Raw genomic sequence first — 24565 nt, forward strand, 5'->3', positions numbered from 1 at the left:
GTAGGCTTGGGCAGGGGGAGCTATAACTGTCTGAAATCCCTAAGGATTGTCTCTGCCTTTGGTGGCCACAAGGGGAAGACTAGGGCCCGCAAGTGGAAGGAGTCACAGGATTTATTTCTCAAGCCTGGATTGGAATGTCGGGGGCAGTGGTGAGCAGCTAGGTCCTCATCATTTGGAGACGGGCCAGAGCCTGACCTCATCGGAATTGCCATAGCTGGGAACTGCCATAGCTGGGCACTGACTCTGTGTGTGCAGGGGAGGAAGTGGGGTGCACCATACAAAAAGGCTGTGGGAAGTCAGAACTGTTCACTTTCTGGGAAAGATCTCAGTGCATCACATGCACCTGAACTCTTTGGATTTCCAAGGAGTGAAAATTCAGAGAGCAGCACCCACTTAACCCAGAATTAGCCCCAAAGCAGGGTACGTGTGTGGGCGAAGGCATGAGTAGAGCAGAGTCAGACAGGAACTATCAGAGACCAGACATAGCTAGCTCCCAGACTGCTTTACACAGTCCTTTCATTGCAAAGAAGGGGAAACCGTGGCCCAGAGATGGGAAGGGGTTGTCTAAGGTCACACAAGGAGTCAAGTGCAGATCTGGAACTAGAACCCACTTCTGACTCTCTGTGGCAGTTTGTTCCTCTCCACCAGGGGCGGAAACTCTGTATTTTCAGGAGGCAGGTAGTGATAAACAACATGGAAAATGGCCAGATTTGGATAGTAGAAAGAGGAAGAGGGGACCTGAGGAAACCAGAAAGTGTATGGTCTGGCTAAAGGCATTTAAATTCTGCTTTTAAAGAACTCAGGACAAACGTGGATCATAAGAGGTTGCGAGTTTCCCCCATGCTCTACGGAGTTTTTGGCCAAACTCCGAAGGAGAAAACCCAAAATATGTGATTTCCACAGGACTCTAGCTCCCAGGGAAGAGAGAGGGCAGTCCTCACTCCCAAGCCAGCACACATCTGTACCCACGGCTGACCCGGACACGCAGCAGGTGCAGGCAGCACGAGAGACACACCACACGTTCACACACAGTAACCGAGCAGTCCCGCCTCACCTCCCAGGCCAGAGTCTGGGAGAAGGGAGAGAGCCCTGAGCACCATTTAGCGAGCGCGGAAGAAAGAAAGAAGCAAGACAGATTCAAGGCAGAATGTATTGAGAACAGGAGAGAAAACAAAGTTTGGGGAAGAGCTCGGCCAGCCTGGCTGCAGGAGTTGCAGGACGAGGGTGGGCTCTTCCACTGCTGGCCCTCGGGAGTCCAAGGGAGCAGGGGTCTAGGCGTAGGAGCTTCACTCTGTCCTGGGAGGGGCCTGGCATGAAGGAGCACTCACTCACAACTCCTCCACACATGCCCCTGTGTTCTGGGCAGAATGAACTCACTGGGAAGGGGGAAGGCACCCCCTGTTCCCATGGAGATGAGCCTGGAGCTCACGAAAACTGCAGGCTCAGCCCAGCATGGGCACCGCCTCCACCACCCCTCTTCCCGCTGGGGAGCCCAGAAATAGGGCTGGGAAAGAGAAAGTGGGTGGTGCCTTGGGAAACTTCCATCTGTATTCTGCCTCTTCTATATTCTCTCACCCCCCCCCAACAAAGCCTGGTTTTTGGGGGCTGCAACACATTAAAGGTATCAGAGGTGGCGAGGCTCTCAGACTAGCTGACTCAGCATCCTCACTGCACTATGAGTGGGGAAACTGAGACCCAAACATACACACGGAGTCAGTCTCTTATGTCCCAGCCTTTTCCCCAAAACCTTAAGGTCCCCTCGGTCTCATTCCCCTGAGCTGCTGTGCTCCTGCCCCAGCCCTTGCCACGCTCCCACTGTCTCTAGGCGATGCTGCGCCTGCGCCATCCCAGGCCTCTGACCCCTGGATCCTGCAGCAGCTCGCTCCAGCTACACCCTCCCCAGGATGCCCTGCATCTGTTCTATGGAAACTGTCCATTTCCTTCCCCTGTCTTCCTAGGGGACTGCTTTTATCACTTGCAAGGCCTTTCTCCCAAAGCACCAGCCTATCCTCTCGATCCTCACAGATTGTCACAGCCTGTAGAGCCCCAATTATATAAATAAGAAAACTGAGGCCCAGAAAGGGAAAGTGACTTGGCCAAAGTCACACAGCAAATGGGAGGCTGAGATGGGACCAGAACCCTCCTCTCCTGCCTCTCTCTCCCTGTGGCCCCTTCTACTGCACAGAGATGACCGCTTTTATTCAGGCAAATTGGCTGAGGTTGAAGCCAAAACAGCCAACAGATACATCACTGGGGGATCTCTGTCCTCGCTGCACACCCACATCTGCATATCCTTCTACGGGGCTCTCCTGCTCTCATGGGTCCCCTGGGACCTCCCCTACCTCAGAAAAGTGAGGGCAAGCCAGATGGAGCTGGGGCAGATGTCTGGGATGAACTGCTTTAGCTGTCCCTAAAGTGGAGCCAGGTGTTTAGAGAGGGCATGGAGGCAGCTGAGCAGCAGGGCAGGAAGAACAGCGTCAGATAGCAGTGCTGGGCTAAGTCCTCATCCAGGAGAAGAACCCAGGAGTGGAGAAAATGTGGAGGCCAAGGCAAAGCTCTCTGAAGTAGCGGAGAGGAAACGGTGTCCAGAAGGCAGAGGTGGAAGAGAGAGACCCGTGGAGGTGAGAATCCAGCGACAGGCAGAAAGATGCCAGGAGACGGGGCCACAATGAGGGTGGCCCCACTGGGCAGCTGAGGAGGCAGCCCCTTGGCTGTCTGGTTCCATAGGCACTGGCAGGCTCGGTTTGCTCCAGAAGCCCCTGCTTGGGCCCCCTTGTAGGCCATTCTCCAGCAAGACGCTGGCTTCCCTGTAGTTCACAAAGGCCAAAGGAACCCCCAGGCTCATTAGGGCCTGCCAAGGGAGTTCTCTCTTCATGACGCTCCTCCCCACCCAGTAGCAGACCAGATCCCCCAGACATGGATGGAGTTCAACCACCCTTGTGGTAGGGGACGGGCAGCTGCAACTCAGAGAGGGGTGGTGATTTGCCCAGTGTCACGAAGCTAGCTCGTGGCAGCATCAGCCCTTAAGCCCTGAGTCCCCATACTCCTGACTCTCAGCCCTGTGCCACTTCCTGCCACATCTGCTCTCCATCCTGCCCTCGGAGACGGAGCCCTGACAAGCAGTGGGATCCCGGTGGGGTCCGTTACTTGAAGCAGAAGGAAGGCTTCCACACCTGAGCCTCGATCCCGGCATTCCGGGTGGAGAAGGAGGGCCTGGGGGCCTGCTTGGCTCTGGGAGACCAGGCCCTGGAGGGAGACACAGGGGAGATATCCCTGCTGTAGGTAGGGCTCACGGCAGTAGGCTGGAGGCCGTCCTGGCCAGGGACCGTGTAGAGGCCTGGTGAGGTGCGGGCGGGCCGAGGCAGGGCGGGTGACCGAGGGAGGGTCGTCTTGGGTAGGCTAGGTACCAGGTCCAGGGAACTCGGCTTGGCAGGTGAGGCGGCTCTTGGAGAGGCCTTGGCAGGTTCCTTGATGGGAGAGAGGACAAAGAGCGAGGGCCGCAGCTGGTACGGTTGCTGTGGCTGCTTGGTGGGCTCTGGGCGCAGGACCCCATCCTCAGGCAGGTAGCCGTGGTAGAGGGAGGCAGGCGGGGTCCGAGCTGGGCTTCGGGATGCCACTCGGAGGCTGCCAGGGGCATTTGTGGAGTACTTCCAGGACGAAGGCAGGGACATAGTGGGTGAAGGGCAGCGGGCCAATTCAGTGTGGCCCGAAGACTCGATGACATACTTCTCCATGCGGGACTGGCGACGGGCATAGAGCTCGGCCCCCTTCCCGGAGGCCTCAGACAGGTTCTGGTTGGGTTTGGGCTTTGGCTTGGCCTGGATGCGTGGGGACTTGAGGCAGGAGGCCCACTCGGGGAGGACGTCCTCAGCTGCAGCAGGGCTGGCCCTGTCCCGGGCCACCGGCTCCTGCTGGAAGTTGGAGGCCTCGGCCCCCAGCGCGAAGGGCTCCTCCTCCACGCCGGCCTCCCCCTGGTCCCTCTGCCTCCGCTTCTCATCAGCTGTCTGCACCAGATCCAGCAGGTCTGGATTTGGGGTCACCTTGGGCTTTTCCACGAAGGTGAACATGGATTTCCTGCTGCCCCTTCGGGCCATCGACTCCTCCAGAATGCCCGTCTTGCTGGCAGGAACTGCCTGACCTTTCAGATGGGAAGGCTTGGGGTCGGAGCTGGGGTACAGGGCAGAGTAAGAAGGGGGAGACCTAACTCGGGAAGCCAGAGGGGCCGTGGACAAGGTCTCAGCATAGGTAGGGGGTGGGGTGAAGTTCCCCAAGGGGCGTCTCTCCAGGGCCGGGCTTCGCTGTGCCACGGGCCTCCTCTCCACCATGGGGCTGTGGGACATTACATGTCTCTGTGGCCGAGGGCTCCTGTCTGCCATGCTGTGGAACTGGGGAGCTGGGGCCTTCCCCCCGAGATGTCGTCTCTCTACCATGGGGCTCCGCTCCACCTGGCTGGTGCTCTCTAGTGCCTGGATCCCAAAGGGCCTGGCTGTCCTGTTGACCACGGACGGGGGTTTGGCCAGCGTTAGATGCACCTCACTGTACAGCTTGGTGGGTGTGGTGGCGGCTGCTGGGCCAGACGTTTCTTGTTCTGCTGACACCGCTGGGGCACTGGGCTGGACATCAGTGAGCAGGGAGCTGGATGTGAAATCCGGGGCCGGAGGCCCGAAGTTGGAGGTGGGAGCAGCTTCTCTAGAGAAGGTGGTGGCCGGTAGAGCTGATACCTTATCAATCAGGAGTGTGCTGGATCTCACCTCTGCAGCCAGCTCCTGGGGTTGCCCACCAGCACGCAGGCTGCTGGGTTTGGAATCTGGCACTGTGCCATTTGCTGGGAGTTGTGCCTCTGAAGAATTCTGTTGGATGTTAGACAGCGGCGGGCTCTGAGGGGTGACAGTCGCCGGTGGGTTCTGATTGACATCTGTGGCTGGCAGGTTGTGGTTGCTGTTAGAAGCTGGTGTGATGAGGGTGGCACTGGCCGAGGGAAGGTTTTGGTTGGCATCTGCGGCTGGGCCGTGGACCTCAGCGGGGGGCGGGGTTGGTGGGCTCTGCTGGGCTTCTCGGTTCTGGGACAGGTGGAGCCCATTGGCCGTCAGCAGGGCTGCATTCTCCTTTAAATAAACCACCAGTGGTACCTCTTCCTCCTCACTGGCCACCTTCTCCAGGTGCCGCAGCAAGCTGGCTTCCTCCGAGCACCCCTCCATGCTGTGACCAGGGACCCCTATGTCAGGGCTCTGGTAGTCAGGGTTTCTTGGAGGGCCTGGCTTGGGGAGTGAGGTAGGACTCAGGCTGAGTCCCAGGTCATGGCCTGTAGGGCTGGCAGAGGGCACTCTGAGGGACTCCTGGCTGGGCTTCTGTCCCCTCTGGCCGTGGCTCTCCAAGGTAAACTCGTTCACCCTCTGCCGGCGCCTGTTGAAGAGCTGGACGCCGCGGGAGTTGGAGCTGGGAGGGGTGGTCAGCTGGGCTGCGATCTGCTGGCTCCGAGCCTTGGCCTCTTTCAGGTCCTTCTCAGTGAAGCTGGTGCTCCGGCTCAATGCTGCGGGGAGGGACAGAGGCCCAGTCAACGAATGGGAATGCAGAACCCCAGGGTTACACAGACAGACAGACACATGGCCACCCGAGCCCCTCCTACAGGTGATCTTTTCCTCTGGCATTTGATCTTTACTCATTGTTTCCTAGAACTCCCTCCATTCACAAAGATCCCTGACCCGACCATCACGGCGCAACCCAAACGCCGCCACCTTTATAAAACCTTCCCTGCTTTCCCTTCAGGGTTAACTGGACCGCCTTGGAGCACCGCCCCCTACCCCCATCAAAGGTTGTTGTGCAGCACAGTCCGCCCCCTTGGCTGCCCGGCTCATCTCCCCCCACGCCTCTCATTCCCTCTGGGCTCTTCCCTGCTGCCTTTCCCTCCGCTCCTTGAAAATGCCAAGCTCGCTCCTGTCCCAGGGCCTTTGCACTTGCTCTTCCCTCTGCTTGGAACGATCTCATCCCGGGCGTCATTCCATGTCGCTTCCTTCTTGCTACTCAGGACTCGCTTGAATGTCCCCTCCCCGGATGGGGCTTCCTCTGGAATCAGCCCTCCCCTTCCCTAGTCCATCTCTTGGTCTTATTTTCTTCATGGCGTTCACCACAATTCAGAATTATCTTCTTCGCGTATTTCTTAATTATCTGTCTTCCCACTTAGAACATAAACTCTGAGGGGGCAATAACCTTGCTTGATTTGTTCCGCACTCTAACCCTGGCCCCTAGAATAGTGCCCAGGATAAGGTGGGCACTCACTTTGCATGACTGAATATGTGAATGAACCCCCGGGATGTTTTCTATGTGCCTTTCTTAGGCCCCTTTACACTTTCAAACTCATGCTGCAGTCATTTCTTAAAACTAACACTTCTTCTTTTTTGGAATAGGTCATAACATTCACATGGTCTGGAAAAAAAAACCCATAAAGAAGTATACAGTGAAAAAATGTCCCTCCATCCCTGAGCGCCTCCCACCATAAATCACGTAACAAGTTAGTTTCCTCTATGTCCTTACAGAGTTTCTTCTTATTTTTATTAAAAGTCGTTTAAAATTTTTCATATTTTAATATTATAAAAGTAATAATTGGGCTAATTTCAGAAGCAAGTATACTAGGAGATTGTCTTACTTCATTTTATTCTCACGAGAACACTAGGAGGCAAGCATTACTGGCCCCTGTTTTACAGAAGTGGGAAATGAGGTCCAGAGACTTGTAAATAACTCACCAAAAGTCACATGGCAAAAGATGGCTAGAGTCAGAACCAGTCCTCTCTGGGTCCACAGCCCATGCTGAAGCTGCCTGTTTGCCCCAAAGTGTCCCTTTGGGACATCCAGGAGACAGAGTCGGTGGAAGTTGATGTTCAATCTGGGGCAGGAATCTGGGGCCTAAGCTCAGGGATCGGGCTGGGGTCCCACCCCTATTAACCCATAAGTTCACCATAGGCAACCATTTCTCTTTTTATCCCTGGCGCCGGCACACAGTCGTTGCTCAATATATGCTTATTGAACAATGACTAAACAAGTGAATACATGAACGAGGGACTGAATGGACAGATGGATGGCACAGGCTGTGGCCAGGATTAGCAGCTTACTCGGTGGCTGGGAAAATTCCTCCCTCCATCACTCCCCTTTGCCCCCACTGTGGGAAGCTAATTAGTTCTTGAGGAATCTGACCTTGCCTTGCCTCCTCCCTTGCCCTCATTAGCACTGGCAATGACATGCCGTGTGAGTCTCCAGGGACAGTCTTTCTAGGCGTCCTGCCAGGGAGGTTCAGAATTCATAGACTCTCAGTGCTGGAAGGGCCCTCATAGAGGACTGACTTCACCATCCCCGTTTTAGAGATGAGGAAACTGAGGTCCAGACAGTGGCTCGGAGTCGGGCTCCCAGTAGGGTCAGCAGGGAAGCCACACAGAGCAGAGTGACACATACCTGTGCCCACCTGTCCAGAACAGCGAGAGCACATGGCCTGCCCCATGTGCCCCTGACACCTGGGAGGGCGCCTCTCTTGCCTGGATCACCCTATCTATAAAAGATGAAAGATTTGGGGGTTTGGCCAGGCTGCTCACCTAGGGGGAGCTTAGGCAGGGGGATTCTAGCCACACAGAAGGACCCCAAGAGATCCTCGGCTCATGCGATGTCCATCTCCTCTGCTCTGCTTAGAAACCAGACCTCATGGCCCACATCTGCGCTCTGCCGTTTACTAGCTGTATGACCTTGGCAAGTTATTGGACCTCTTTACTGGACCTCTCGGAGCCAGTTTTCTTAATTGAGAAGGTGATTAAAGCACTATTGTTAAGGTTTGGAGGTCATGGATACCACAGAGGCTTACAATCATCAAGCCCGGGTAGGTGGGGCAGAGGACTCATGGTACCCTGAGGTGCACCGCTGTTGGTGACCCCACTCTCCTCCCTGGAAGGGGTCAGAGCTCCTTCTAGCAAGGACATTCACTCCACATATTCAAGTCCTGAGAGGAGAGGGGACTCTTTCAGTCACATAGCAGGGGGATTCCAGAGTTCTGAGGCGGGGGACAGGGATTACTGCCCTAAATCACAGAACCTCAGAGTCTCAGAGATGGCTATCAGGCTATCGCTGGTCCAATTCCTGCATCCTTAAAACCATGCCCCTGGGGGTACAAGCCTCTGTTTACCTACTCAGCTGACAGGAAGCTCACTACCCTGAAGAGGGGCCTTCTACTAATGAATATTCCTCAGGTATAAAAGTTGCTTCTTATATTAACCTCCACTCCTTGATACGTCCTGCCCCCTACTGTCACAAAGAGAAAACGCTTCCTCTTTCCAACCTGAGAGCCTGGCAGAGATTGAGACACAAATCACATCCCCCTGGGGCATGGTCAGGATAAACATCCCCAGCCCTACTGATGTGTCTTATGACACAATGACACAATTGCAGTGATTGTAGCTAACACTCGCTGGGTTCTTACTGCACACTCAGCCATGTGCTTTACATATGTCGTCTTAATTAATTTCCATGACAACCCCATGAAGCATAAACTATTATTATCTGCTTTTTAGTGATCAGAAAACCAAGGCTCAGAGAGGTACAGTGAGCTGCCCAAAGTCACAGAGCCAGAAAGTGGTGGGGCGGGCTCACCCTTGCTCCGCATGCCTCCAGAAAGCACCAAACTTTCTGGCTAGCAGGTTCCCGCAGCAGGAGGCTCACAGGAAGTGCTTTGATGTCTGAATAACCTAGAACTCCTAACGTCCCTGCACTTTTCTTTGTTTCTCTTCACCTCTCTGCTCCAGCCCTATTCCCAGGCTGGTTCTAAAGGCCATGGGTTTAGGAAATGCTCAAACGACAGAGCATGAAAACCCTCAGGGATAAGCTGGCCTACAAGACTTAGAGCAGGAAAGGGTCACAAGAGGAGGCCGTGGGCCAGGACCCCGTCTGCTGACCCCGAGCTAGGCTTGGAGCCTCCCCTGCTCTGCCGTTCCGGGACAAGAACATGGCAGAGCAGGCCAGGGGGAGAGCCCTCGCCCTTGATCAGGCTCCCGTGCCCCCCACCCCAGACTGCAGTGACTCCATAGAAAAGGAATTTGGCGGGAGGCTTGGACAAGACCCAGCCAGCAATCCAGATGATTCTTGCCACCCTGCATAAACAAAGCTGAGAGAAGTGGGGCTGGGTCAACCACAGGCACTTGAAAGTCCCCTTTCACAGGGCGCCATGGGAGGTAGTTCCATCCGAAATTCCCCACACTAGGGAACTGCCACCCCTGGCAATACCCCAGCCAGCGAGTCCAAGATTGTGCTCCCTGGTGTCACAGAGGAGCCAAGGGCCATAGGGGACAGGAATCTCACTGAGCCCCAACCTTCCTGGCTGTAGCCTGCACCTGTGCAAAGCATAACACCTCCCCGCTCACCTTCTCTAAGCCTCTGTAGGGCAAGATTGGGGTGCTGGCCCTTGAAAGACTATTCCTGGGCAATGAGTCATGACCTCTGAAGACAGGCCCTCAGGAGAGGCAGGGGTGAGAGCAGGCACAAGGAAAAGCTGCCCTGGGGCAGAAGACTGGGATCCAACAAGGTCAAATCCCTAAGTGGGGGAGGGGGACAGGACGCCCTGAGTACAGCATTGGAATGAGTTCGCAATGGCTGCTGTAATTATGGAACCCTCACCACAGCTCAGGTGCTGTGCGATGTACTTTATACTCATCATCTTGTTCGATCCTCCCAACGGCCCCCAGAGATAATATTGTTATTTTTCCCAGTTTGCAGATGAAACCAGAGGTCAGAGAGACCTGTCCAGGGCCATACAATTTGTTAGTAGCAGAGCTGATATTCAAAATTCAAAGTCTGGTTGCTGGGTCTCATTTCTTAACTGGTTACTCTGCCTTCCAGACCCTGACTCCAGAGGGAGAGGCACCAACAGGGGCTCCAGTGCTCCTGGATGATGGTCTGCAGAACCCTCGGTTTCCTCATCTCGCGATCAATGCCCCCCGCAGTGCCTTCTCCGCGCATATTCAGCTGTTTTTTCTCCTTCTTCTTGGGAGAAGAGCTGATAAACTCATTCTTACTAAGGCAGAAATGACTGCTAGGACATAAAAGGCTAGTGGAGTGGGAAGAGCATGGTGTTGGGAGTCAGAAGACCTGAGTTCTAGCTGTGCTCGGGCAGAGATACACCCTCCCTCCCATGCCATCAGCTCTGCAAGCAGCTGCCTGTCCTGCCCACCATCAGGCTTGTCTGGACGAAGGAGCCAAAGAGGGAGGTGGGGCAGGGGAAGGGAGGCCAGAGCAGAAGGTCAGGACAGGGAGAGAATTCAAGGAAATGTTTCTTCACAAGGCTGCCTGAAGGCTGCCGTCAATGGGAGTGTCCAGGCCCCGGTTAGGGCGGAGTGGGACGTGGGAGCCAGAGGTAGGAATACAGGCTGGCTGGAGAGAGCCCACTGTGGCCGCCTGGGAGTCTTGGCAACAGGACAGGTAAACAGGCTGGGTAAACTGCCCCCCTGGTGGGGTCAGGAAGGAACCAATGGTTGGCCACTGCACAACCTCTGGCTCAGCTGGGGGCAGGAAGATGAACTGGGCCTGAGTAATGGCCTGGCTACCTTGCCAGCCCCTGCCCCATATCCTCCCTGCTGAAAGGAGGAAATGACACAGCCTCCATTCCCCAGGGAGTTCTCCATCCACGCCAAAGTCCTGGTGAGTGCAACCTGACTGAGTTCTGGCAAACTGCCAGACCTCCACTCATGAGGATAATAATTCATACTAAGGTGGGAAGGACTGCCAGGACATGGGAGATGCATAGGAAGAGGAATGGGGAGCCCCAGAACTAGCTCTTGCCTTGCTACTAACGGGCTGGCAGAAGTCATCATATGCCTCTCCCTTAATGCCCAGAGGAGAACTAAGAACAGAAAGGAATGCCATATGCCCTAAGCCACATACCCCAAACCACAAAGGCACCTCCGAGTGCTCATCTTACTCACTCTGGCTGGGTCCTCCCTGCAGCCCAGCTTCCCCCTGGATGCTGAGCCGGCCTTGGTTCTCAAAGCCTCCGGGAAAGGCAGCCAATCGCCTCACTAACAGCGAGGAAAATCCCACACTGACAGCAAGGCGGAGGAGCTGGATGTGACTTCTCTCCTCCACAGATGACTCAACTCAGCTCTTTATCAAGAAAACTGATTTTGCAACAGCCTTTTAAATGGCCTCTCCACCTCCAGTCTCTCCCCCGCCAATCTACCCACCCCATGCTGCCAGATTCATCTTCCTCCCGCTTGGCTCCACTGGAGTCTCTCTTCTGCCTCCTCGGGAGGTGAAGGATCCTCATAGTGTCATTCAAGGCCTTGACATAAAGGTCCGCCTGAGAGCTCGCTCCCCTGCTCTCTGTGCACTCAGCAATGGCCAGAGAGAATCCAACGGCTCGTGGTCCCCACACCTGCGCTGTGAGTTCTTGCCTCCGCTGTGGGGTTTGCACAGACACCTCTACCTGGAACCCTTCCCTGTCTCATCCTTTCTACATGCCCTGGCCTTCCCACCTAACTCAAATGCCACCTCCCCTCCGAAAAGCTTCCTCTGACCCACCAATATTTCGTCTGAACCACTCAATCACCTCATCACACTGCACTGTATTCACTATAGCGAGAGTTACCCTTCAGGGCGTGCTTGCCACATGCCAGGCCCTCTCTTCATTCACAGCCACCCATGAGGTCAGCAGTGCCCTCATCTCTGTGGCAGAGAAGCAACAGTTCGGAGGGGGTGAAGTGAGTTGCTCGAGGTGGCACAGCGAGTCAAAGAGTTGGGAGTCAAACCCGGGGTGGCCCAGGGTCAAGTCCAGGGGCCCATCCCGATGTCTTGCTGTGCAACAAACAGGGTTTGAGTCTACTTTTCCTCAGAGCCTACAGGAACCTCAGGGGCAGAGGCCTCCCCTGCCTCACAGCTGTGTTCCTCCCTGGCCCCCCCCCCTCACCTCCTCTGCAGTGCTCATAAAATAATAATGAAGTTGATGAGGATGACAAAAGCCAACATGTGAGGAGCAGCCACCTGAAAGTTTAGCATGTTATTTTCTCTTTGAATCCTCACAGCAACTCATAAGAGGAGCTCCCTTACCTTCATTCGACAGATGAGGAAGACAATATCCCGAGAATTAGCAAACTCACCCCAGATCCCACAGCCAGCAAGGGGCAGGCAGAGTGGAGCTGGAGCCCAGAATGTGACTGATTTTAAGCCTGGGCACCTCCTCCTAAAGAGCTCTGACCACAAAGCACACTCACTTTCCCCTCCCACTGTCCCAGGCCCAGCCCAACTGCCACTTCCTCCAGGAAGCCCTCCTCCATCCATTCAGACTCCTAGATCAGTGCTTCCTACCTACCCCCAGCTCATACTGGCCCAAGGGCCTCATAGCAGGAGGAGGACTCCATTGCAGAAACAATAGGTTGAGAAAGCTCAGAAACCAAGGCCAGAGGGGAAGGAGGCCAGGCCTGGCCCGACTCGTGGTGTCTCCCTGCTGGCAGTGGGCTGGGATCAGGCAGAGCAGGATGGCTGGGTTGGGAGAACCGTAAGGCGAAGGCTCCCAAGTCAGCTTGGGCCTTGGCTGGCAGCTGTCCCTGCAGGCCACGGCACCGCTCACTGCTGGCTGACCAGGGCCTGCTGTTGGGTTCGCCTCTGTCTTTTCTACCGGCCTTAACGCTGATCTACAATTAGATTTTCAGGGACTTGGAAATGGTGACCCAGAGAGAGGCAGGCTCAGCCCAGGTGTACAGCAAATTGGAAAGGGCCGGTTCACGGATAGCCACGCTCAGACCCAGGCTCCCAGCTCCCAGCCCAGTCCCGCTAGGCCAGGCCTGCCCCCTAGGCCGTCTTGCTGCCTCAGCCGCCATCATCCCAGCCTCAGCAGCCATGGATGCAGAGAAAGGACAGCCTCCCTTTCAGAGGAAACGCTTAATCCAGGAGAAAAAAAGGTGGCAGACCTGGGTGGAAGAGTGATGGTTTTCCTTACACTGTGCCTCTACCAAGGGCAGGGCTGGGCCCAGGTCACTTCTGGGTCCCCTGACCCCAGCCCAGGGCCTGGCACGCTCTGGCCCTCTACAAGGTTATAGCTCCCTTCTCTGGGCCCTGCGGCAGTGGCTGGTCTCCATCCAGACTCAGCAGAGGCCGTCACCCAGCAGGTGTTTAATCAGTGTCGACTACAAAAATGACTGGAGGAGGAGCACCCCCTCAGTCCAAATCCACCTTCACAGTTTGCTCCACCACTCATCCTGGGAGATGAGTTCTAGATTCATCTGGCTCTCAGATGTGTCTAGGTTCTGGGTCAGAGATCTAGAGGGTGGTTCCTGGGGGAAGGGTGGAGAAGGATGGAGGGAAGGATCAATAAGTCTGTGGGTGAACAGGGAGATGAAACCTCACATCTCAGTGTTAGACCAAAGAGGCAGAATATTCCACTAAGTGTCAGGAGAATATAGAGCCTAAGAGTGAAATAAATCAGGATGAAGGACCCTGGGAAGCATTCCTGGAAGGGCGGCACATGTTCTAGCTCTTGAAAGATGGCGATGTGGAGACATCCCAAGCGATAGAACAGCCTCGCAGAGGCTGGAAGGCTCAAGGCAATCCCTACCCCACCCCTACCCACACCCCACCCACACCCAGCTGGACAGGAAGGCACCTTTGATAGAAGAGCACACCTGGTGGGCGTGCCCAGAGGCTGAGGGTGAATGGATTGGTCCAGGTAGAGTTCCACTGCAGTTATGACATCATAAGGCTCATGCCACTGTGATGTCTGCCTCGGGCCTCTGGGTGGGTTACATAACTGCCCCACTGCCCGGGCCTCACATTCAGCCGGGACCCTCTGCCGCCTCCGTCTCCGAGGCCTCGGCCATCTGTCTTCTCTGCTTTCCTCTTATAGAAAAGGCCGCTCAGCAGCCGAAAAACGAAAGCCAGCACCCTGTGGTAAATTCCCCACATTCCTTCCTCACAGAAAAATAAATAACCAGGGAGAAAAAAACGCAGGAGGAATGGTAATGGTGGCCCGACCATGCCGGAGTCGCACCAGGGCATACACAGTGGAGGGAGCCCATCCTGGGCTGAGGCGGTGCCGGCTCAGCCCCTGCCCAGGAGGGGTCCTCGCCAGCGGGGCTCTGGGAGCGACGAGTCGAGTCGAGTCCGCCTGCACCCCGAGTCGAGTCCGCCCGCAACCCCTCGTGGTTCCTCCAGGCTGTGCTCACACACTTCCGGTCTCAAGCTCACCGGCACCTGCCAGCGGAGGCCCGGGGATCTCCGCCCCCTCCCCCACCATCCGGTCTGGTGGCCTCCATGGGCAAACTTGTCAGGGGCCGGGTGCCCTTCATTTTTATTACTCAGGTTGCTATTTACTGAGTGCTTTTTATTTTCCAGGTGTTCAGTTTAAGTATTGTTATGTTATTTTATTTTATCTTTGCAAGCCGTGAACTGGGAGTACTGTTTATCCATTGTGCAGATGAGGAAACTGAGCCTCAGAAAGGTTTTGTGATTTGCTGAGGTTATTTGCCAGTGAATGGTCAGCAGTCTCCACCTCCGTGTCTCACTCCCATGTCCATTCAGCCCACCTGCCCTCCCTCAGACAGCCCGGCCCCCCTTTTACCAAATCCAACCAGCGGTGCTGGCTCTTTCCCTCACAGGTCCTGCTCAACAAGTTGTCCTGTGCAACCTTTAGTAAATCACTTCTTCTCTCTGAGTGCCAACTTCCTCATCAGTACAACAGGGACGATAAAATCTGCTTTTGCAGAGCCGCTGCTGAGCAAATGAGATGCAGAAATGATTTCTGTAGTGTATAGCACTGTGCACAGCAGAAGGGGATTTAACTCGGCCTCTTGCGCAAAGCCACCTCCACATAACTCTGCCAGGCTAGGGCTCCATCTCCCTCCCTTCCCCCGTCCTCTCTGCTCTCCTGCTTACAATCAGGCCAGTCGAACTTCCCTCACCCTCACCCTGTCACCTCCCCAGCATCCCTTCTACAAGGGGACTCCAACACCAACCTCTAGCCAATGTGCTGTAGCAGAGGGAATCAAGTTTGAATCCCGAGTCTTGCTAGATGTGAGTGCCCAGGCCCCCTTGCGCAGTCCCTAGGTCTAAGACTCCTGGGAGGGAAGGTACAGGTGAGGCTGGCTCCTACCACTTGGTGCACAGCCTTGCAGCCAGGAGGGCACTGAGGCCCTGGGTGTGCCCGAGCCTGCTGACCCTGCCATGCCCCTAATGCCATTCACCAATTACCAGCAGGAGGAGTGTCTTGCTAGAGGAGAGGCTGACTCATCCAGCCTCGCCCTCCCCTTGTCTTTCAAACTGCAAAAGAAAAGAAGAAGGGATGTCAGGAGACGGGGTTCCAGTGTCTGTCCTGTCACAATTCAGGTGAGACCTTGGACTGATTCCTGACGCTCTCTGGGTTTTAGTTTGTTCATGTGTTCTCAGAAGCGGCTGGACTGTACCAGTGATTCCTACAATGTGGCACCCCCACACCTCCAGTGGAAGCAGAGGATTTAGGTGGTACCCTGATCATTAAAATCTTAACAGTGTTGTAAATTCCACATGTGTATTGGAAAAGGAGTATAATAAACACACCAAACCTGTGAAAGGTATATTACTGCTTAAGAAGAGGTAAAAATAGATATTTTAGTAACAAATTTAGACAATTTAAAGAAAATTAGTAAGTATAGGTGGTGCACGGACTCATTCATTCAACCAGCATTTATTATTGCATACCAACTAAGGCTAGGCACTATTCACAGCCATGAAAAGAAAGAGACAAAAATCTCTGCTTGCATTCTAGTAGAGAAGCAAGATAATAAATATATCAGTAACTAGACAAGTAAGTCTGATGGTAAATGCTTAGAGAAAATAAAGCAGAGAAATGCAGACTGCATGGGATGGGGAGTGGCTGCAAAAGTAAACATAGTAATCAGAGTAGGTGTCACCGAGAAGTCTCATCCGAGTAAAGGCGAGAGGGTGAAGCGTGCATGTGTTCAGGGAACGAGAGACCAGAGAGAGGGAACAGCGCGTGCTAAGGTCCTGAGGCAGGCTCACGCCTGGCAAGTATGAGGATGGGACACATAATTGATGAGGGACAAGTGAGGAAAACAGGTTCTCTAATGGCCCTTCTGCCTCTGCCCTTCGGATTTCAGGGATCCCCCTGCATGGCCATCATTTGTGTATACACGTATGCGTGCATGCATGAGCATGTGCATGTGCACGCGCGTGCACACACACACACACACACACACACACACACACACACCTTGCAACACGTATGAATTCTCAATAGCTTCTTAATGCTGGCGAGAGCCCAGCCAGTAGCAGCACATCCTCCCTGCATACGCACCCACTCACAGAGGTGCTGCTCGCTTCACACCTGCATTACACGAAGCAGAGTGTGTACTCGCACACGCAGAGAGAGCAGAACCCACACGCGAATGTGTGCACAGGTACGCATGTGGAGACACAGGTACTCAGGTGGCAGACCGGCATTGATGCACACGCAGCAGGTACACATCTGTGGAGGGCACAGGCGTCTCCCTCCTGCCGGCCCGCCCTGCCTCCAGGTAACAGTTACCAGACAACCCTTGCCTGGAGGGCACGTGCCACTGGCAAATGGTAAGTGCACCAATGGTGTGCTTTCGAATTCGCTTCCTCAGCATCCCTGCACTTCAGACATGGTTTCCCTTTTCCAGGGGTACATTAAAAACTGCCACCTGATGCTCAAATGTCCCAGGAGATCACGTTGCTGTGAAGGATGCCCCCCTTTCTACTGTTACCGCAATTAAATGGATAAGCCATGTAAAATGCCTAGCACAGCGCAGTAAATGTTACCAGCTGCTACCAACATCATTACATGTCGCAGTCATCTCCAGCGCTGGCTTCATCCCTTCGGGATGCTCAGAGGCAGCTGAAGAGGAGGAAAGGGCCAGATTGGGAGCTGCAGACCCGGGTTTTAGTCTCCGACTCATTGTGAGGCCTTAGGTGAGTCTCGTCCCCTCCCTGGCTCAGATGGGAAACCTGCAGTGCTGTAAAATCCCCCAGAGACTGTGCCCAAAATGCAGATTCCTGGGCTCCTCAGGCCTTATCACCTCATCCCATGTGGTTCTGACTTCCAGTCCACACTGTACCTGCCCTTTTCACTGCAGGTTTACAAAAACTCTGGACATACATGACTCGTCCAACAACTTAGGCTTTGCGGACAATGGGACAACCCCAGTTAATGTCCTCCGGCCATAAGGGCCTCCTCACGGGGCAGTGCACGGGGTTCCCGAAGTCTTAACACTACATCTGCCATTTGATCTGAAATGGTCTTTCTGTTCTAGCCGGCCTGAGTTCAAGTTCCGGCTGAGCCAATCATTGGCTATGATGACCTTTAGCAAGCCTTGTTGTACAGGCCAAGTCTGTTTCCTCTTCTGTAAAAGGGTCTCCTAATTCCTACCCTGAGGAGTGATTAGAATTAGGCCTCACATGTACAAAGTACCGAGCATCAGGCCTGGCACGTACGCTCCTATGATGATGGAACAGCATTACTCACAAGCTGAAGCATGAGCTCCTGGGAGGCAGGAATCCTGTCTCACTCATCAGTGTACCCACCCCTACCACATGTAATACGTGCTCAATAAATATGTGCTGAAATGTCACCGAAGCAACCCTCTCCTAGTCCTAGCTTTCCGTTGTACTTCATGACCCGTTTCCCAGCTTGGGGGCTGGAGGCACTGAGCAGGGATGGTCAGGGCCAGAGAGATAGGTATGGTTCCTGGGAAGTGCCCTCCCATCTGCCAAGGCAGGGACGAGGGCCGCTCAGGGAGGGCTGTGTTCCAGGAGCCCCGAATGTAATCCTGTTGACTCAGAGGCATAAATAATGCACTAACATGTTCTTTTCTTGCCACCCTGTCACGCTAAGAATAGCGACGGCTACCCTTTCAGGGATTTCACAGGGAAGAGAGCAGGTCACTAAGGCGGGGGTGAGCAGGGAAAGGCGGAGCTAGGCCGTGGACTGGTAAGCCCCTCCTCCAAGCCCATCTTCCCAAACCCGTGAGACAGAGACCCTTGGAGGTCAGAACCGAAGGGCCTTCCAGGCGCCTGGTCGGGAGCTCTTGAGGGATAAGGGAGAGGCCGGAGAAAATGGAGCACCACCTGCCCTCTTCCACCAGAACTGTTTTATCTCTTCCTCCTCCCTTCTGATACCCATTTCAGTAAAGCCCAGTTCTCCACCAGCTTCCTGCTTCCTCTTCACGTAATGAATAAATACAGAGTGGGCTGCTTCCCCTCTTATGTGTTTCACAGGTAAAACTTTGGAGAGAGAGTAAAATTCTCTAGCTTTTAACTTCAATTTTTAGTGACGTTTAAAAACAATTGACCTGGAACAGTGCATCTCCTACTGTCATGTACGTAGTAAGTACTCGAGGATGTCATTAAATTGCAGATTCTGATTCAGGAAGTCTAGGATGGGGCCTGAGAGTCTGCATTTCTAAGAAGCTTCTGAGTGATGCTTATATTGCATCTATGGTCCAGACTTGAGTATAAAAAAAACTAGAATATTTCTCTATAAAACAGGAGAAACTGAGGGCCAGAGAGGGAAAGGGATGTGCCCAAGAGCATACAGCAGGCGGGGCTCAGAACACAGGTCTGCTTCCTCCTAGGGCTTGGACCTGGGGGTGCTTTGGGGTTGAACGGAGGTGCCTGGACTGGAGGGGACAGGCAGCAGTTACAAGCAGTGGGAGTCAGTTCAGGGGCAGGCCTTTATTCAGCCAAAAGCTGAACCTCCTAGGATCCACAGGCTCCCACAAGGAATAACAGGAAATAAGAACTCACCTTAACAGAGGCACTCAGCCTGAAAGACTGCAGCCTCCCACCCTAGGGCATGCTCTCACCAGCTTGCATTTGAGGCCTGATCGATCCAAAACCTTCTGGAAGGCAGAATGCAACAGGTGGCCATCAAAATGCAAACAAGATCCAGGGAGAGGAAGAGATGGCCTGAGCACTCTGCATTCAGTCATGGGCGAAGTGGCTTGGGGGAGGGCAGAGGGGCCCGCTGGCAGCACTTATCGGGATGGGCATCCGCGGGAAAGAGGGAAAGAAGGGAGGTAAGATCAGCCTCCCAAACCAGCACTAGGAACAGCTCCTCCTTCCTAGGACCGGCCTCAGACCCATTCGATTGCCCCACTGCCCCGTCTCCCACGCTGCGGCTCCCTTCTTGTGCTTTGCCCTCCAGCCACGTGGGCCCTCCTTCAAGTGCTCAGACACGGGCCAAGCACTTCTCACCACAGGGCCTTTGCACTGGCTGTTGCTGTCGCCTAGACCCCTTTCTCCCTTCGCCCCGCTGTTGGGCCTGTCTGACCACACCTCATCCTTCAGGCTTGTTCACAGGTCTCAGGGGGAGCTTACCTGCCCTTGGGGTCACATTCTTCTGCCACAGCACCCTCTGCCTCGCCTCTCAACTCTCATCGGATGTGTAATTCCATCATTGTTTGTTTTAGCATCAGTCTGTCCTGCCTGATGGTAAGCGGCCCCCACAGGGCAGGGACCTTGGCTGTCATTTCTCAGTGTGTCCCTGCCCCCAGCCATAGCTGGGGCTCAATAAACATTTGTTGACTGAATGAGGGAATAAATTAATAAAAACACTGCTCACATTACTACTGCAAAGCCTTCACCTCCGTGGTTCCAAGTGACCTTGCTTACCCTGGAGAAGTTGTACAGGGCTGGGATTTACAAGATTATCTGGGCATGTAGCCCTCTGCTCTGCTACATTCCAGCTGAGTGGCCTTACGGTCACATGGCCCCTCTGAATGGGGTCTCCAGCATTGTTGGTTGGGTCTATATAAGAGGTGCAACCTGAGAAAGGCTCTGAAAGCTGTAAAGAGCTTTAACTGGTAACATTAGTCTGCCCACGTTTGAGGCTCAGAGAGGGAAAGGGCCTCATTCAAGGCCACACAGCCAGTGTGTGGTGATGCCAGACCCCCCTGGCATAGCTTAGGGCCAACAGCTGAGCTGCAGGCCCACCCAGGCTCAGTAAGGGCACCATCTGCCTGGAGGCTGGGCAGGGGTGGAGAAGGGAGAGGAGAGGGTGGCTGGAAGCGTTCAGCCTCAGGCCCAGAGCCAGGGTGGAGTGGGCGGGGCCCCCAGCAGGAGCCCTGAGTGGGGCCTGGCAGCTGGGCATGGGGGAGCCAACTGGCACAGGCTGGGTGGTAACATGCCTGCTCCCCATGCGCGTGACAGTCTATTTTTTAATCAGCACCCTTCCCATCCCCCAACTCCATGTGCCCTCCCAAGGAGCCCCATAACAGAAATCATGTCCTGGCTGAGATCAGGGCCACCTTGAAGATTGGTGGGAGGGTACCCAATTCCTACCACCCTATAGTGCCCATAAGTACTAAGTAGCCCAGAGGCAGGACAAGAGACCCAGGGAGGCAGGACACCTCCTGTCCGTGACCTTGGGCCTGTCTCTGGACTCTCTGACCTCAGTTTCTCCCATGTGTACAGTGATGGGAGGCATGCCGGACTCCGTGGGAGTTCATAACAACTCAGGCTGTTGGGACCCACTCAACCTCCACATCACTAATGACGCACACTCACCAGGCCCTGGCAGAATCTCCCGTGCCCATAGCACTCCCAGGGTGCACTTGGCCCTCCCGTACCTACTCCCAGGGGAGCAGGGTAGAGGAAGAAAAGAGGATGAGTAGCTCAAGGGCCCACCTCAGAACCCCAGAACTGAGACCCAGGGAGGCTCTTCCTTCCAGGACCCGAGGGACAGAGATGATGTGGACTAAAGAGGAGTGCTAGGTGTTCTTAAGCAGGTGGCTTGGTCCTTCTGAGCCTCTGGTGGTTTGTCTAAAGCAGGAGAGACCATGCCATGCAATCATTAAGCATATGGGCCTTGGGGGCCAAACTGCCTGGGTTTGAATCTGGCCACTTACCAGTTGTGTGACCTCGGGAAGCTCACTTACCCTCTCTGTGCCTCTGTTTCCCATCTGTAAAATACTGGTAATAACAGTACTTACTTCGTGGAGCTGTTGACATGTAAAGAACTTAGACCGCCCCTGGCACATAGTAAATAACCATAAACGTTAACTATTTTTTCAGAACATTCTTGCCTTTTGAAGACTCTCTCTAGAAGATGTTGTTCCAGAGGATAAACTTCAAGATGTTGTTCCAGAGGATAAACAAAAATCCCAGGTTGGCCCACTCTCCTGTCCGTGGGGCTCATCCAACCTGCCCTTTCCTGACCCACCCTGGTGACAGCCCATCCTGCTGACCCCATGGAGTCTATTGAACTCTTTCACACCCATGGTCCACTCATATCCTTCCCAGCCCATTGCAGAGAGGCTCAGAACAGAAGCCTGAGCCACAGAGGAAACAAATCATTTGCCCAAGACCACCAGCCGGTTAGCTAAGACTTGGGGTTCAATTATCCAACCCCGAAGCACACAGGCCCTTTCCCCTGTGCTGTGCCCATCCTCCCACCACCAAAACCGCTTCCTGGTCAAACGTCGAAAAGTAATTTATACTGAGATATGCGTCTTGAGCGAGTGTCCATCTCCTCAAGGGCTTAAAATTTTAACAGAATATTATTGAAACATGATAATACTATTTAATAACTAATAAATTTTTTAGCAGTTATCATCTCATTTGATCTTCAGAACAATAGTACAAGATAGGTCTGCTATTGTTTCTATCTTATAGATGAAGAAACAGAAGCCTAGAGAGGTTATATAACATGCCCAAGATCTCCCGGCTAGCCAGGAGGAGAACCCAGGGCTCCAACCACAGAATCTGTGTACTAGCCATGCAGGAAGCAGGTAGCACAGGAGTAGACTGAATTTTGCTCCATCTTCAGCAGCCCTTGGAGCTGGGGCAGGGTAGGGTAGGGTAGGGTCACAAAGTAATGTACAACACTGCCTCAGCCAGTGGAAAAGATGAAGCTAGGATGGTGGAATTTCAGGCAGTAGCCAGTTAGTGAAGATTTCATTCTGGAGAGAGAGGGCTTTTGTAAGCCTCTGGAATTACAGAGCCTGGAGGCTGTCCTCACACTGACTCTTCCTCTGGCCATACTGGGTAGCAATTGAGCCCCAGTGTCCAGCGACAGTTCACAAAGGACTCAGCTTACATACACACACTGGCCTAACTCAGCAGAGCCCAGCCACCCATCTGACCAGATCATGGGCCCCAGGCTCCTTTGGATCTGCAGTCTGAAGCTCTGAGGGATGAAGGCATTTTCACAACCGCAGCCAATGCTCACCCCACCCCGCTGCCCACCGCATGCAGGATTTCTATTTTATACCTTTTACCATCATTCGAAACACCCTTCCTCCCAAAAAATCCCTCCCATCCTTCTAGACCTAAGTTCTTGCCATGCCTCCTCCATGAAGCCAGGCATGACCACGCCTTTAAATAACATTTAGGTCTCTCCTCCAATGTCATCTCCAAAGAGAGGCTTTCCCTAACCACTAACAAAGTAGGCCCTCTAATTGCTCTCCATCTTAGCAGCATGGCTTACTTTTTAAAATGCCACTCTTATCTATCCGAAATTACTTTGCTGATTTCTTTGCTCCCCCTTTTCTTGACTATCTCCCCAATTAAAATGTAAGCTCCTTGAGGGCAGGACCTGACTGTAACCCTAATGCCTAAGGACCCACTCCACTCTAATTGTTAGCCATAGAGAGCAAAGGATTCATCCAACGTCATATAGCAAGCAAATGGCAGAGGTTGGCCTAGCACTTAGGGCTTGCACTGCAACCCAGGGCACTTGGCCTGTCCCCATCGCCACCCTAGTTAACCCTCTGCTGGCTTATCTTGTGTCTGCCTCCCCATTACAATGGGGGCCAAAGCCTGCAAGTCCTCAACAACAGCACCCTCCACTTCCCCAGGGGCCCATGGTGCCCTAATCTGTGCAGCCCTGCCTGCTTCCCCCTGTCCCTCCCTTCCTGGCATCAGCAGCTATAATGAGCTCATGTCTGGAAGCCTGGGAGCTGCCCTGAAGGAAAAGGTGCCTCCCAGGCCAAGGCCCCTAGGCCCGGAGAGGTATGTTCAGCCTTGGGGATGGCAGTCCTGGCAGGTGGAGGGAGCGAGCCGACCCCTGCCCAGCCCTGGCATGTGAAGTGGCCCGAGTGGGTGTGAATCAACCGTTGAGCAGGAGCAGAATGTGGGGAGGGGGTGTGTGTGTGAAGAGGAGACAGAGGGAAGGCTCCTCTGACATACTGCCCCCAAGGAGCTGCTCTGTCCCAAAGAAAGGGAGATCTGCTGCCTTCTACTCACGGCATCACCCCAGGCAAGTCTCTTTCCCTCTGCGGCCTCAGTCTCCTCAACTCTATGATGGGGAGATTAGATAAAATGCTGACGAAGAGGCTAAGGGTCAGTTGGGAACTAGGCGCCTGAATAATTTAGGTACTACTTTGGGAGGTGTGCGGGTGGGTGGGTGGGGGGACTGGCCCATGGCCTGTAAACTGGGGGCCAGCCTGAACACTGGTGATTAGGAGCCAGGGTGATTAGGAGCCAGGGTGGCAAACAGTTTGCTCTGGGGAAGTTCTCTCACTATCAAACTAGAGTGATCCTACTCCATCCCCCTCAATGTAGAGATGGGGAAACGGAGGACCAGAGAGGAGGAACCAACCCAAGATATATGGAGACAGAGGCCGAATTACAAGCAAAGCATTTGTAATTCCTTTGAGGGGTCATATTCCTGAGGTATATGGTCAGTAGTGGGAGGAGGAGGTCACTGGTTTGTTTGTGGCTCTGCCCCCAACATATAACGGGGCCAGCCTGTGGTGGGTGACAGGGAGACTGACACCAGAAAGGCTTCCGGTGTCTCATCCCAGTACACCCTAGTCGCTCTGATCAGCATCCTGTCCCATCCTTGCAATGCGATAGGGGTGGGACACTGTCAGCACCCCTATAGCCACCGCCAGCACTGTTATCGCCAATGCAGTTGTCCCCTCAGGGCCACCCTGCTCACCCTCTCACTGGGAGCCAGAGAGGGCAGGGGGCTTGCTCCAAGATCACACAGCTAGCTGGTTTATTCCCGTGCCACCTGCCACTCTGGCTAGGGAGTGGGGCGGGTGCAGCCTCTCTGCTTGCTCTTGGCCCTCGTAGACAATTCACACATATGCAACACAGGTGGGAGGGGTCCCTGTCCCCATACAGAATAAGCCCATAACTTGGGGTCGGTAGCGTGGGGGGAAACGAAACCTCTTCCCCAGAGTCCTCAGAGAGGGCTTATCAGGGCCCTGGATGGGGCCTCCTGAGCCCACAGTGACGCGGTTAGAAAGGAATCCCACCCTCCACTCCGGCCACGTCTAGGGCCTCCATGATCACCTGGCAAATGGGGAAAGAGTATCGCTGTTGTGAGATTTTTATGTAGAGCCCTTAGGACAGTTCTCCCTCTCCCCTGGGTGCTCAGGAAAGGCCTCGATTTCCCCAGGCGGGGCTTGGCCTGTGGTCCCTGCGGTCTGACGGTTCGGTTCGCGTCCTGCGTGCCTCGCCGGCACAGCCGGACCCGGCGCCAGTCGCCCCGCCCGCGGGAAGGGGGGGCGCGGGCCCAGTACACGCCGTTCTGCTGCCCCACAGGCGCCCATGTTGTGAGCCCCAGGCAGAGTCCAACACGCCG

At 54.4% G+C, this 24565-nt stretch overlaps 1 protein-coding gene across 6 annotated transcripts in view; it reads right to left on the minus strand.

The window, feature by feature from the left end:
• SYNPO (synaptopodin) overlaps positions 1–24565 on the minus strand; it is a 50619-nt gene that overhangs the window by 4626 nt on the left and 21428 nt on the right. For 2 of the 6 annotated variants that reach the window (XM_036225007.1, XM_016118705.2), the window contains one exon: positions 3174–5530. In XM_036225007.1, the coding sequence (XP_036080900.1) occupies positions 3174–5530 (2357 nt within the window). Of the gene's footprint in view, positions 1–3173; positions 5531–6740; positions 6890–10949; positions 11902–12119; positions 13561–24565 lie in introns of those variants that run through there. The other 4 variants (XM_036225008.1, XM_036225009.1, XM_036225010.1 and 1 more) reach the window with 4 other exon arrangements.

This window comes from Rousettus aegyptiacus, unplaced genomic scaffold, assembly GCF_014176215.1.
Source record: "Rousettus aegyptiacus isolate mRouAeg1 unplaced genomic scaffold, mRouAeg1.p scaffold_m13_p_7, whole genome shotgun sequence".
Classification (NCBI taxonomy): Eukaryota; Metazoa; Chordata; class Mammalia; order Chiroptera; family Pteropodidae; genus Rousettus; species Rousettus aegyptiacus.